Below are 14928 nucleotides of genomic sequence, written 5' to 3'. Positions count from 1 at the left end.
TTGGATTCAATGCAGTTTTATTCGCGTACATATTTTCAGAGGAATATTTTTTAAAAAATGCTGACCGGCTATTATTTTTATTATTACTACTACTATTATTACTTCTCCATCACACAAACCCATGAAGGGTTTTTTAAACTCTGATATTACTTACATATTTTTGCTTTCTGTTTTTTTTTTTTTTTGTTTTTTTTTATATATATATATAACTGCTGTTTTCTGTTCTGATTTTATTGTTTGAGTTATTTTTAATGAATGAATGAATGAAAGAATGAGTGGACCGAGTTAAAAGTGTTTTTCTTTTCGTTACAATGCCTTAATAAAAGTTAATTTAATTTAGTTCGTACCTATTGAATGTATTATATTTAAAGTGCGGTAATTCTTTTAAAATAAAGTTAAACATGTTTATTATGGAATGTATATTAAACGGAAACTGACTTGCCATTGAATTTCCCTGATCGGTCCTCTTGAGATTTAACATCACTAAAAAAAAAAATTACTTTTTATTTTTAGTTAACGATTTTTATATTTAGTTAACGGAAATGGATTTTTTTTTTCAAAAACGAAAAGTACATGTCTATAAAGTTAACCATGTAACTTAATCTATCGTTCTGTTTCCATTATACTTTGCAGCCTCTTTATCTTCTCATTTTTTTTGTCTTCAGTCATTTGACTGGTCTGATGCAGCTCTCAAAGATTCCCTATCTAGTGCTAGTCGTTTCATTTCTGTATACTCCCTACATCGTACATCCCTAACAATTTGTTTTACAAATTCCAAACGTGGCCTGCCTACACAATTTATTCCCTTCTACCTGTCCTTCCAATATTAAAGCGACTATTCCAGGATGCCTTAGTATGTGGCCTATAAGTCTGTCTTTCCTTTAAACTATATTTTTCCAAATGCTTTTTTCCTCATCTATTTGCCGCAACACCTCTTCATTTGTAACTTTATCCACCCATCTGATTTTTAACATTCTATAGCACCGCATTTCAAAAGCTTGTAATCTTTTCTTATCAGGTACTCCGAACGTCGAAGTTTCACTTTCATATGAAGCGACGCTCCAAATATGTACTATCAAAAATCTTTTCCAGACATTTGAATTAATTTTTGATGTAAACAAATTATATTTCTGACTCAAATCTCGTTTTGCCTGTGCTATTTGGCATTTTATATCGCTCCTGCTTCGTCCATCTTTAGTAATTCTACTTCCCAAATAACAAAATTCCTCTACCTACATAATTTTTTCTCTTCCTATTCAGTGGTCCATCTTCATTATTTCTACTACACCATTACTTTCGTTTATCTTCTCATAACAAAACTTACAGGTACTCTATTGATATGTGTCTATATAGATGCAGAAAAAATGTTAAATACAGTTTTGTTTTTTTTTTCTCATTTACGTAATGTAAATTAATAAATTAATGAATTTATAAATACTTAATAGTTTTCTATTGTTTGTATGTAATTTCCTCTTCTTATAATTAAAGTCTTATAATTAAAGTAAATCTGTTAATTAATCTAGTGACTCCTACCATATAGAAATGATTTTATACACATACTAATTAAAAGGAATATTTGCGAGGATTCTGAACATAAGTCTTTAGAGCTCTCTCTAATAAGATCCGTCTATTCGACGATTTAACAAACAGAGGTTTCATCCAAAGATTTTACCATTGTAATCAATAATGTAATTCTAACTGCTGACGTAATTCTCACTCAGAGTAACAAATTATTTATCAGTTAATAATACGTTATGTTTAAACTTTCAGTATTTGCATGTAACAGTATTTAATTTTTTGTAAATTTTATTTTTAGTATTTCTTTTAATAAAATATGTTTTCAATTTTATTCAAAATATGAAATTATCAAAAATAAATTATTTATACAAATATTTTTTTTTGGTTAAAATCTAACTCTTTAGCGCATTCCTTACCTAGACATCATCAACGTCATCATATCTTTTTTTATCTCACATCTAAATAACAGTAATAATGTTCTAAATAATAAAATCGTCGATTTTAATAATACCAGATTTGAATGAATCCTTTGAAAACATAAGGTGCCTACGGAGGATCAGAAATGTTAACACTTAATTAGTTTTCTCCTTATTTTTATCTAAACTTTAAGTTAACAGGAAGCTTAGCTTTACCACAATACGCTTCAACTATTTAGTTTATTTTTATTGAAAATAAACTACTGCGGATAATAAATGTTTCTGACATTTCCACAGGTAGGCCATCCCTACATTTCCTACCAAGGAATACATGATCTAGACATTCCCGCCTTCTTAATGTAGTTCTAGCAGACGAGTGATCAGAACTTAAACTTCAAGATTAAGAATTAGGAAAGAGAATTCAGTTCTAAATAATTATAGTAAATCAGATGATTTTTCTAAATTGTCAGTTTGGTTATACGTTTAGGAAATTTCACTCATTGGTAGGGAATAAATTTTGGTTCCTTATTCATATTTTTTTGATATCTTGACTAGATAAACTACTTTTTTATGAAAATTTGTACGACGACTTCTGGATATGGGTCATTGATTGCTATTTAAGTTTGATTATAATCGATCGAGATATGAGGAAATATGGTTACCATGAGTCAAGTATGTCAAAATTTTACTCTTAGAATCATTTATTTATATTTTCAATATCTCCTATGTGTTTTATAGTTTTTTGATTAAATTAGTATATTTTTCAACATCAACATGATAGCCGCTGTATATCAAAGGAAAGCACAAATCGTCAAAATTTCTTCTTAGAGCCAACTCGTTGGCGATTTTAACCAGCTACTTATCAAAATAACTTATGTTTAATATCAAACAATCAAATATTGTTGTCTCCTACAGTTCGAATTAATGTTTTCAGTTTCCACGACAAAACCGAAAAAAAAAGTTATCCAATTTTTGTTTTTATTTTTTTAAGTAATAGCTGCTTTAAACAAGGCTACTTAATTTTATCAAGTAAGTAACTGGTACCAGTATTTTTGTAGTTACATTACATAATTTTTTTGTCCATTTAACACAAGAATAAAATCAATTTAGGTTGAAAAAATTAGAAAATAAGCTGACAGCATACTTGTAGGACTTTCCCGGAACGCGGTTTTAGCCACTTGACAGTTAAAACCTGCAACTGTGGGTTGTTTCTGATACACGGCTTACACACACAACATAATTTAAGATATTTATCATTATTTTTTCGTTTATTTAATTCAATTATTCTAATTAAAGCGCGCGCGCATACAATGTTTAATTTGTGTGGCTGTGGCGATAAGAGCAGCGACGATCAGCACAATGTAAACTAACGTAATTTCACATTTTACATACAATAAATTTCGCTTGTAGGGTCGGCAGAGGTGTAGCCGCGAGGCTTAACACGTCAGGTACCGAGTAGTCAACCAGGAGATCGATTTCGAGACCCAGCCAAACCGATTTAGTGTTTTACACTTTAAATATTATTCAATTATCTTTTTCTACCACTCACTTGTGTGTCAGAATATAGCAGTAATTAAGAAAAATTTGTTGGGTGGAGGTGCGATTTTACAAATTTTTTTTTTGCAAAAATTGTTGGTTTTTAATTGTTAACAAATGTGCCTAAGAAAAATATGATCTTAGGTGAAATCTCGAGATACTGAGGGTGACCTTGCTCCAAAGTTTCACTCCCTTGACCTTTTAAGTTGAACATTTTTACGGCATCAATGTCCTATGTGTTATGTGTAGAAGTAATCTGACCAGGTTTGATAAAAATCGATCCAGTAGTTCTGAAAATATAAGGGGATTTAGAGGACAACACCGAACATACACAAGTAAATACGAACATTAACATCCGGAAAATTTCCATCCGGTTTTTTGGGTTTCTTAGGTGTCAAAACGTCATGATCCGGTGAAAACCGCGTATGCGCATATCGGACCGATTACAATACTTTTCTTTCTAGGACTATAGCGCTATCTAAACGGAAAAGTAAAAGTATATTTTTCTTAGTATGTATTTCCCATAGTCTTTTGTAGAAAAATGTCAATAAGTAAATTAAATTTGCTTAATCTTAAAGAAAGGAATTGGAAATAAAAAAATAATAATCAAACCTGTAAATGACAAACTTAATGAAGTATTAAGTTTCAATTATCAGTACATATTTAATTAAATTAGTAAAGTTCTATTATTATAGAAGTATTAAATTATTTCTAACAAATTAACTCTTTAACTTCATGGAATTAAATTAATTTTTTTATTTTATATGATACACCTCAGTGATTAATGTAGAAGGTCTGCTTATATACTCCTGTATATATATATCAGCAGTAGTTGTCAGCAGTAGTTGTGCACACATAAAGCGATCGTGATGAGAAGGCAAGCTTCTCTAGTCTCTTTGACAACACCCATGTCCTAATTAATGTCTGGATACCAATTATTCGCTACGCGGCCCGGCCCTTTACCAGACAAGACCGCAGGAATTACAAGACCCTTCCTTCTCTACATCTTATAATGATATTAAATAATAACAATAGTAATAATAATTATAGTAAACTAGCAATATTTTAATGTAATTACTATTACCAAATTTGTACTAGGCTTATTACTGTATACTGTATATATATATATATATATATATATATATATACAAATAAAGTAGTATCTCATTTATTTTGGATGTTTATTATGTTAACGCGTAAACAGTTTCCACAATTTATTGCTTAAATCAGTAATAAATAAGTTTTTTTGTAGAAGATTGTGCATTATAGTTTATTCTTGTAACTTTTATCCAAGTTTTAATTTCAAAGTTTTATATTTTCGTATATATATTTTTGCTTTCTTTTCTTGTTGTGATCGATTCAGATATTAATCTTCATTGGCATATTTTTTCTGAAATAATTAAATGTTCAACACATTATCTTTTTTTTGTTTTTTTTTGTAACATTTTACTTACTTCCTTTTAGATTTCATGCTTCATCACTACTTCATCTACTTTAAGGAAGGTCTCTTACAATATGTCCATCTCCATTCTCTTATATTTCCAGCTAAATTTTTGGGATTTCTTGATAGTTTCAGTTTCATTTAAGATCATTGATAATTTTTTTTCTAGTTTTCATCTTTACACTTTCCAGTACTGTTTTGAATAATCCTTTTCCTCTCTTGATAGTTTTTTCCTATTTAACTTTTCTAAGCTGAATTGTTTATCCCTGTATTTAAATGTCTGAGCTTTTTTTTCTTTTTCTTAAATTTCATGTTTTACCTTTATACATAAGTACAATCTGTTCAAAAAGTGACAAAACATCTTGGATAATGTTTCCTTCTTTTGTGGCTGGTTTAATTGAGGAAAAACAGGTTACACGATGCAGCAGAGAATATTAATTGTCTCCCAATACATTAGATGTGCCAGTTATGCCCAGACCCAGAATACCTTCATAGAAAAGTACGGTGTGGATGCACCAAACAATTTCTTCATTAAGCGGCTGAACGACAAGTTCCAAGAGAAATAGAATGTGGCAGATGTAGCCGAAAGCGGTCGTCCAAAAATGCTGTCACCAGAAAACTTAATCGACGTGCAAACTGCACATTCTGTTACTCCCAAGAAGACTATGCGACGATTATCTAGCTAGTCTGTTCTCTCCATTGGTAGTGCCCGCAAGGCATCACGAAAGTATCTAAAAATGCATCCGTGAAGAATTCGTATTTTTCACAAATTGTTATCTGCAGACATTGGAAAACGTGTAGCTTTCTGTCAGATGTTCATGTCATCTGTAACGCCGGATGGGAAAGTACTCGATGACTGGTTTTTGGTCTGACGAGGCATGAATAAGTGAGTGCACAGAATTCACACATTTGGTGTACGGAAATTCCACATCAGCTACACGGACAAAAAGTGGGTGCTTGGTGTGCAATGTCACGTAGGCGAATCTTCATGACGCAGTGAACAGTGAGCGCTACATGCAGATGGTGAAACAATTTGTAAAGACTATACCTGCAGACCTACTAGAGAACAGAGCCGTAGAGCTGTTCTCTGGCAGGTAGATCTGTTAGAGAACACGTGGTTTTAGTAGGACAATGCTACGGCTCATACAGGTGACTACACGTAAATGCGGATTTACTGTTCTCTCATAAAAAGCAAATACTGATTGATGTCTTTTACACAATGTTTCCGGGACTTACTACCCGAACTTCAGGTATTGATTTAGGGCGTAAAAATGACCAAAAATGTTCACATCGACGTAAGTCCTATTTTACTTTGTTTTCCTTCTGGACGCCATTTTGTGATTTTTTACAAAAAAGTTATTTCTCTGAAACGGGACTAAGTTTTATTAATTTACTATTATTATTTATAATTAATCATTTTTGTTACATTTAGTGGAGAAAATAAAATAGGAAAATGTTACCAGCTTGCATTACGATTAGCAAGCGTAGCACCGGATTAATTGTCTGCTAGAACTCGATTGTTTGTCAACGGATTTTTACTAATGAGATGTCATTTTGTGCAAAACAAAATTTTTAATATAAATTGCAAAGTAAAAATTTGATCAAACAAATAATTACAAAGATATTAAAGATTAAAAGATTAAGGTAGTCGCTATTTGAAATCTAAGGTGACGTTTTCAAATTTTTTATGTTGTAGAATAAGACGCTAGTCTTAGATTTGCCAAATTTAATTTAAGTAGGTTTACTAGTTCCCGAGAAATAATTTTTTTATTCAAAATCATAAAATGACGTCCAGAAGGTAAACAAAACAATTAGGACTTATGTCGATATGAACTTTTTGGCTCATTTTGGTGTCCTTAATCAGAACCTGAAGTTAGGGGAATATGTTTTGAAATACTGTGCTTTTAACATGCCTCATAATCAATAAATAGGATTTAGGCAGATATTTTATGAATTAGTGTACCGAGTTTCTATTTTGAAACAATATATTTTATCTAATAATAACGGAATGAAGTCTGGGAAGTAGGATTTGGTGCAAAAATAGAAGTAAAAAATAATTAGAATCCTTTTGATTTTTCAAACAATCGCATTTTATTTTTAATTAAATGAAATTTAAATGAGTATTATCCATCAAGTAGCTATTTTAATCTAGTCTAATCTGTAGTTAGTTAATATTATTAATTATTTAATTAAAGTAATAAATTTTACATACATTTAGCGTAATTGTTATATATTCAATAGGTTTATGTGCATTATAAATCGTAGAAATAAATCTTTTAATGCTGAAATTGGTAACAAATTTACATAATATCGATTGTGTAATCTCTTTTATAAAAAGAAAGAAAAAGAAATAAAGGAAAAAACGAAACAATTAAGGGTATTTTTTTTCTTGTTATTTTTTTTTTTCATTTCATTTTATTTGGATTAATTCCAGATTAAAGGAATATTATTTCTTTTGGAGATATTTTATGGTTTAATTAAAAGAAAATCAATTTATTATCAGTAAATTACGATCACTGACACCGTTCGGTTGATTGAACAGCAGAATTAAACCGTAAATTCCTGTTACCGTAATTTAAATTACCTTTAATTAAATTTTAATTTAAAAATTAACGAAATAAATTTAATTTAAAAACAAAAATAATAATAGTTTTTTTTTTAAACAAACTTTAAAATAATCATAAACTTTATTAAAAAATAGAAATTTTTCCTTAAACACTGGGTAAAATAATAATAATATTATTATATAAATATTTATAACCATGAGGGTAAAGACAGATTCGACTTGTTTAATTCTGCCATCATATACCGATTGATTAAAAAAGGACTTAAAATTTTAAAAGCATATAAAAATTTATTTAGGTAACTTACAGATTTGTTGGACTTCTCGTTTCACAGCAAAACTCATCAGATTTTGACTCGAGTTCATTAGTACCGAATTCGGCCACCAGTGTTGTTAAAAATGGATAATTTTACGGTACGGAACGTGGTCGCTGTGTATTTTGATTTCACGATTTGCAGTCAGCAACTGTAGTTCAACATAATTATCGTAGACAGTACGGTAGTCAGCCGTCAAGTTGGCGTACAATTTACTCTTGACACCAAACCTTCGTTTGGTGTCAAGCTTGTTCTGATAAACATACAGAATCACCAGGACGCTCACTGCTGCTCTACAACAACTGATAGGAAACTTTCTATAGTCGGACGAAATCAACTCGACTCGTCGAGTTGTGGAATGCTGTGAGACTGGCATTCCACAAACGACTGTTTGACGCGTATTACTTAAGCGATTGCACTTGAATGTAATCAAACTAACAGTAGTTAAACACAGATGACGACAAAGTTACTCGGCTGCAAATTACAGATAAACACATTTTTAGAGAAATAATTTTTAATGATGAGTCTCTGTGTCACATCAGCGGCAAAGCGAACACCTACAACTGCCTATATGAGGTAGTGAAAACCCTGATGAAACTTTGCAGTATATTTGTGATAGATCTGAGGTCATTGTTCTTTGTGCCCTACAAATAACGGACCGTACGGTCCGTTCTTCTTCCAGGAGGCAACCGTAAATGGTATCGTTTATCTGGACATGCACCTTAAAGGATAGCACCTCACTACCGCTTAGAACTGCGAGATTTTCTTGACATCAATTTCCAGATCGGTGGATTGGCTGTAGAGGTCCAATTGCGTGGCCACCTCGCTCCCCAGATTTGAGCCCGCCATTTTTTGTTGTTGTGGGATTTCATTAAAGATCGGGTTTATGTACCGCTTTTTCCACCTAATCTTGTTGATATAATATTTCGAATTAACGCTCGACTTGCTGGTTACAGTCTAAAATGAATCCGACTTCAGGTGAGCTGTATGTCGCATTACTAATGGAAGATATATCAAACTAATGTTTGGGTAACAAACTTGATGTGTTTTTCTGTGAAACGAGATTTCAGTCGAATCTGTAAGTTACATCAATAAACTTTTTTGAGTCACCTGGTATTATAAAAGTTTTGACAGCACTAAAGATTTACACCAAACTATAAGTTATGGTTCAGTTATAGAGTCTAAAATATTCTCTATTCATTATAATTTGTGATTGGGTACTGGCCATTTACATCTCTCCATAATTAACTGTGATTTTAATGCGAAAAATTTTTTCTACGGAATTCATCCATCGTCATATTTTAACTTCTAATATTTATATAATGTAAGCAAGAAATATAATAATTCTAAGGTAGAATTATTTTCAAATTCTTTCTAATTTGTGTTTGAAAGTTTCTTCTTTTTTACCTTGAATACTCTTCTTGCTCGTGCACACTTCTTTAGATGTCTGCATTACAATTTCATAAAATTAATTCTAATCTTTTATAAAAAGCTGGTAACGATGTTTTTAAACTGTTTATGGTTTCAATGGTTTCTGTAACCAATGGGAAATAATTTTCTTAGTAATCCTGAAGTAGTTGCTTGTTATTCTTAAGAACGACAGTACTGATTTTGGAAATCCGGTCGCATGCAGTCATTATGATTTTTTTGATCTTTCATAAATTTTACGTAAATATACCTTTTTTACAAAGTATAATAAAGTATGGCAATACTTAAATAACTTTTCAACCGTTAAACATATACAAAAAATTTTTATAAATACTCGTACCTCAAAAGATCTATTTTTCAGTAGGAAACAACCACATACCAAACACCTACGTGGAAATAATACAAAATTTTTAGATGGAAAGGGTAGAATTGTGACATCTCATCTTAAAAGCCATTGAAAAACAACAGTTTCAACTTTAAAAAAAAAAAATTCGGGCTACGGTAACCCCGACCAAATTGGCGACTGTTTTTACAGTTAGTTTAAAAATTAGTTTACAATCATCTTTTAAATAACTGCTGAATAGTAAAACACTTAAAAAAATATCAAATTTGGAAAACGATTCTACCTCAAAACGATCTAATTTTCCAGTTAGTATTACAGAAATTTCCGGAAAATGTATATATGTACTGGCTTGTAATATCTCCAGACACTCAACATAAGTTCTTGAAAAATGGCTCAAAATATGTCCATAGATTGAGCTTTTTTTAAATGCTCCTTAAATTTTTTAATGGTGGGGCATTGATGGCATTAAACTTTATACAAAATTTAAAAAAACTTGGTTAGCTTTAGTTCAGGACCTCCCCATTAGGCCAAAAATGCACAAAAGTTATGAAATTTCTAGAAGATATACGTCCATATATGTGTTGGCTGTATTTTTATTAATAATTCCGGACTGGCTCAACATAAATTCTTCGAAAATGGTTAAATAGATTTTTATATATAAAACACTGATGGCATTAAGTTTTGGATAAATTAAAAAACGGGAAGGGACAATTTTCACCATTTTGAATTATCTATAGGGGTAGTAGAATATTGATTGAGCTTTATTACGATGAAAGTCCGTACTTAAGTTATTTACATTTCAAGAGTTTTAAGTCAGATTTTGGGGTGGGAGTTATACATTATTCTTAAATAATTTTTGTCTCATATGTTGAAAATCTGTTGAAAAAAATAGTCGAAATTTAACACAATTATTTGGCTCTAACCCAATTTTAACCTGATTTTTGACCCTTCGGACAAGCAGTCATTTTGGTACTGATATTTTTTTTAGTAAATTGTAATTTTTTTTATCCTTTTTAAGCAAATTTTTCCAAATTGGATAAACTTAATTGAAATAAATAATTACTCCAATAAATTAACTACTAAACCAAAGACAAATGTCGAATTGCATCCGTGAAATGATATTTTTTAACTTTAATCTTCAAGTTTGATGATCGAAATTTTTTTTTAAATGTGGATACCATGGAACCCAATTTAATAACTTTAAAAAATATTTTAATTTTTTGTAATTTTTGAATCTTTAAGGATAGATGGCCTTACCTAAAAATAATGATCCTTGCTTAAGCTATACAGTAAAGGGTTTAAATGTGACCCTATTTTTTTACTAAAAATTTTGATTTTTTTATATACTACAAATGTAGTATAATTTTGATGATAAAAACGACTTTTAATCAACTGATTAACAAAAAAATCGGACCCAAATTCTTTTATTCAAAATTTGGATATCTTTCACAATTTTACTCTAAATATTGCATAATTAAGTAATTAATATTTTGAAATCCTATGAGGTATTTGAAATAAACATCTTTCAAGGGCAAAACCGGGAAAGTTATACAATCCTTTGCCGACTTTTTTTTACGATACGACTAATAGATATGAGAATTTTACATATAATTAAAACTTAACTTGTTGATAATCTAAATACAAGGTTAATAAAAGGTAATATTTATTAAATATCAAACTTTTTATAGTTACAGAAATGTAGGTAGTACTTTTAATATGTGTACAAATTTCCTCTTTAATTTGTGTACAAACGTGTTGTTAATGAATTTTTAATAATTATTTGATTTTACTTAACTTTTACAGATTGAAAGTCGAAAGAGCCGGTGGAGGTTGGTGCCCCAAACAACAAGTAGAGCAAGGCGTCAGAGAATATTTAGAAGTAGACCTCGGAGCCGTACACCTTGTTACCGGAGTACAAACCCAAGGAAGATACGATCACGGCCGTGGTCAGGAATATACCGAAGAATATACAGTAGAATACTGGAGACCAGGTTTACCTGAATGGAGACAATACAATCGTTGGGATGGAAAACAGGTATAACTTTTTAATTTTTTTATTTTATGATGGCATAAATACTTTTACTTTCTCTGGAAAAATAGAATTTATTATCAATTACCCCAAAATTTATTAATTTTTTAAATTCGTTAAGCCTATTTTGAAATAAAACTTACAGAATATTTTATCCCTCATTAAATCTTAGTTACGATAATTTGTGATATTCAATGACTGCTCCACTTTGTATTAAACACATTTATATTATTCACTTGTTTTGAGATCAATTTTTAATGATGTTTAATGAAGTTTGGTTAAAATCTGTCCAGTAGTTCTGGAGATGTATAGGTGATAAAAACCAACATTGAAAACACGCGCGCGCGTGCGCGTACATACAAACAAACACACACACACACACGTAAGTACAAGTATTACAACATCCTGAAAATTTTCATCTTTCTTTTTGGTTTTTTGGGTTCCTTAGGTGTCAAATTACAAGATCCGTTGAAAACCGCATATGCCCAAATGGGGCCAATTATATTATTTTCCCTTCTAAAGCTACAGCGCTAACTAGACGGGAAAGTAAAAAGAACAAAATTGCAACACTGCGTCCTTAGATTCAACTTACAGAATAAATATTATTGATAGGAACAACTGTGGATGAGACGTAATTCTTGAGAAGTTGCGGTTAGGGAAAAGATAAAAAAATAGTTTTTTTTTTAAAGTATGCCTATCGAAAGAATTATTAATTTGGGTATAAAAATGTTGGTGACCATAATCGAAAATTGGTGGAATTTGAACGTTAATAATATATTTTTTAAATATTCAGAAATCGGCCAAAAATTCCCCAATTTAAAAGCCTTCATACAATTTCTTGTTTTGAGATCCTTGCACGGGAATATTTAAAGTAAATATCATACCCTACAGACCTACGATAATACTATGCGATTATAATTATTTTTTTTTTTGTTTTATTGTTAATCTCTCTTGAATTAATTTTTTTTTATTTCGCTTATTTTTTTGTTCATATTTTCTTTTAATAATTTGCGTGTATCTATGTTTCTTTTATAGGTGAAATGCGGATATAGTTTTGTCCATTTTCAGAATGTACAATTTGTTTTTGTAGTTTAATTTTTTAAGGTAATATAAATAATAACCTTCGGGTTTTTAATTAATTAATACTTATTATTTAATTTTTTTTAAATTACTTGTATATCTTGTTTAATTTTCAGTTATATTTTTATTGGCGCTTAATCAAATACCTTTATCCAGGACGAAGATAAATAAAAGCGATTTTGCCCTAAAAAAAAACAATTTATCCTAAGATGCATAGTATCTAAATTAAAATTTAATTTAAACACACTCGAATTTCATTAAATTAAAGTAATGTAAATATCTGAATACTAGGTAACTATTGATTAAACTGGGAAATATTCTTCTGATGCGATCAAGTTAATTTTAGAGAATATTTAATTTTATGTTTTTTAAATTTTAAAGTCGTTATTAGGTAACGTACCTTTAAATCTTTTAAACATCATCATAACTCTTTATATGCACAACAGTTTAAAAATATGCTTTTTATCACATACTGCTTGTCTAAGTTATTTTGACGACTATCTGAAATCTTTTCTAGATCGTATTGCAACCACGTAGATTACTTAATGTATTTTTATGATATTTTATTATTTGTTTACATCTAACATATATAAACATTGTTATGTTTTATTATTTTAATCATTCGACTGTTGTTACTTGCAGATATGTTTATTACAGGCAGTCTCCCCAACAAATATAACATTGGAGGAAAGACAAAAAATGAAAGCAGAACAGAAATGATAATTCACTATGGTTTTACATACATAGTTTTTTGAATCGTAAAAGGGTGTTTTCTAGTCAAAGGGACGAAATCCGCTTATATTTTAACTTTGATTTCGACCATTTGGTTCCCTCGTATGTCGATGCCCAAGGGAGTGAACTGGAAGACTCCTGTTATTATTTACTCTTTGTATACTTTTTTTTTTACATTAAGAAAGGGTTTTTATAAAAATTGTCTATAATAGAAAAAAAATTATATCGATATAAAATAAAAAAGAAAACAATTTTGTTTTCATGGAATTTAAAAATTTTTGTTTATAAACTAAAATATTACTATAAAACAATAATTTATGGTGATTAGCTTAATCGCTTTTCCGTGCATTAAACCGGTTGAAAACTAGGCAAAGAGATAAATATCGCGTTAATTGGATTTAAATTTTATCGATTTGCTTTAATTGTTAGGGTTCAAGTTAACGACACTCTTGGTATTGAACAGCGTAAATATGAAACAAAAGAAACATCTTACTAGAATTAGCTATAATATTCTGTTGTGAGAGAATATAAAATTAATAGATAATTTTCTGCCGTAACTCGGCTATTAGATAACCGATTTTAAAAAATAAAATGTCAATTTGTTTAAAATAAAAGGCTTAATATTTTAGAAAACAACATTAATTTTGATAAAACTAATATTTACGGTAATACAACCGATTGAAAAATAAACATGGCCGCCATTTTGTAATGTGCGAAGGTATTTAAGTCCTGATTTTTTACTAATTTAAAAACTTTATTACCAATACGCTTACCCAATATTAATTTGATTCCTTTATCCGGAATTGAGATATAAATTTTTATATAATAATAACAAAATGGTGGACAGGGAGAAAACAAAAAAGAAATTGCTATTTTCCTAAGGATATTTTTTGTTTAGTTTTACAATGTAAAACTAAACAAAAAGTTTAATTTTACATTGTAAAAATACAACTTTTTAAAAAATACATACTTAATTATTTCATAAAGTGTAATTGATGATTCAAGATCAAGAGGATAAATTTAAGTACTAAATTTTATTAGTAAATGTTCTGTTAGTGAACTAAAGAAAAACGTTTATATAAACATAGATTCGGAAACGTTTTGTTAGCGAGTATAGACTGACAAAACATTTCCCCCTGATTTCTCCACCTTTGATAAAATTAAACCGGAAAAATGTATTTATTGGGGTACAAATTAAAGGAGTACATTTAACGGTTTTACGAGGTCTATAAATAAAGTAATAAGACCGGTTCAGAAAACCTTTTTATTTACAATCCAATTATACATGGACTCTGTCACCTTCAAAATAGTTCCCTTGAGAAGCCACAGAACCCTTCAAACAGGTTTCCCACTTTTCATAGCAGTGTTGAAACTCAGAAACCGGAATATCCTTCAGATGGTCGGTTTCATTTTTTTTTAATGTTTTCTACTGTTCCAAAATAGTGTCCTTTGAGGTGTTTTTTAAATTCAGGAACAAGAGAATGTCGCAAGGACTCAAATCAGGTGAATAAGATGGTTAAGGAACTAC

At 29.8% G+C, this 14928-nt stretch overlaps 1 protein-coding gene across 1 annotated transcript in view; it reads left to right on the top strand.

The window, feature by feature from the left end:
• Window positions 1–14928, top strand: part of LOC142329279 (discoidin domain-containing receptor 2-like) — a 708527-nt gene that overhangs the window by 394632 nt on the left and 298967 nt on the right. Inside the window, exon 4 of the mRNA XM_075373718.1 lies at window positions 11363–11594. Within this exon, the coding sequence (XP_075229833.1) occupies window positions 11363–11594 (232 nt within the window). The remainder of the gene's footprint in view (window positions 1–11362; window positions 11595–14928) is intronic.

This window comes from Lycorma delicatula, chromosome 8, assembly GCF_047948215.1.
Source record: "Lycorma delicatula isolate Av1 chromosome 8, ASM4794821v1, whole genome shotgun sequence".
In the NCBI taxonomy this organism is placed as follows: domain Eukaryota; kingdom Metazoa; phylum Arthropoda; class Insecta; order Hemiptera; family Fulgoridae; genus Lycorma; species Lycorma delicatula.
This window is presented reverse-complemented; position numbering and strand designations above follow the sequence as displayed.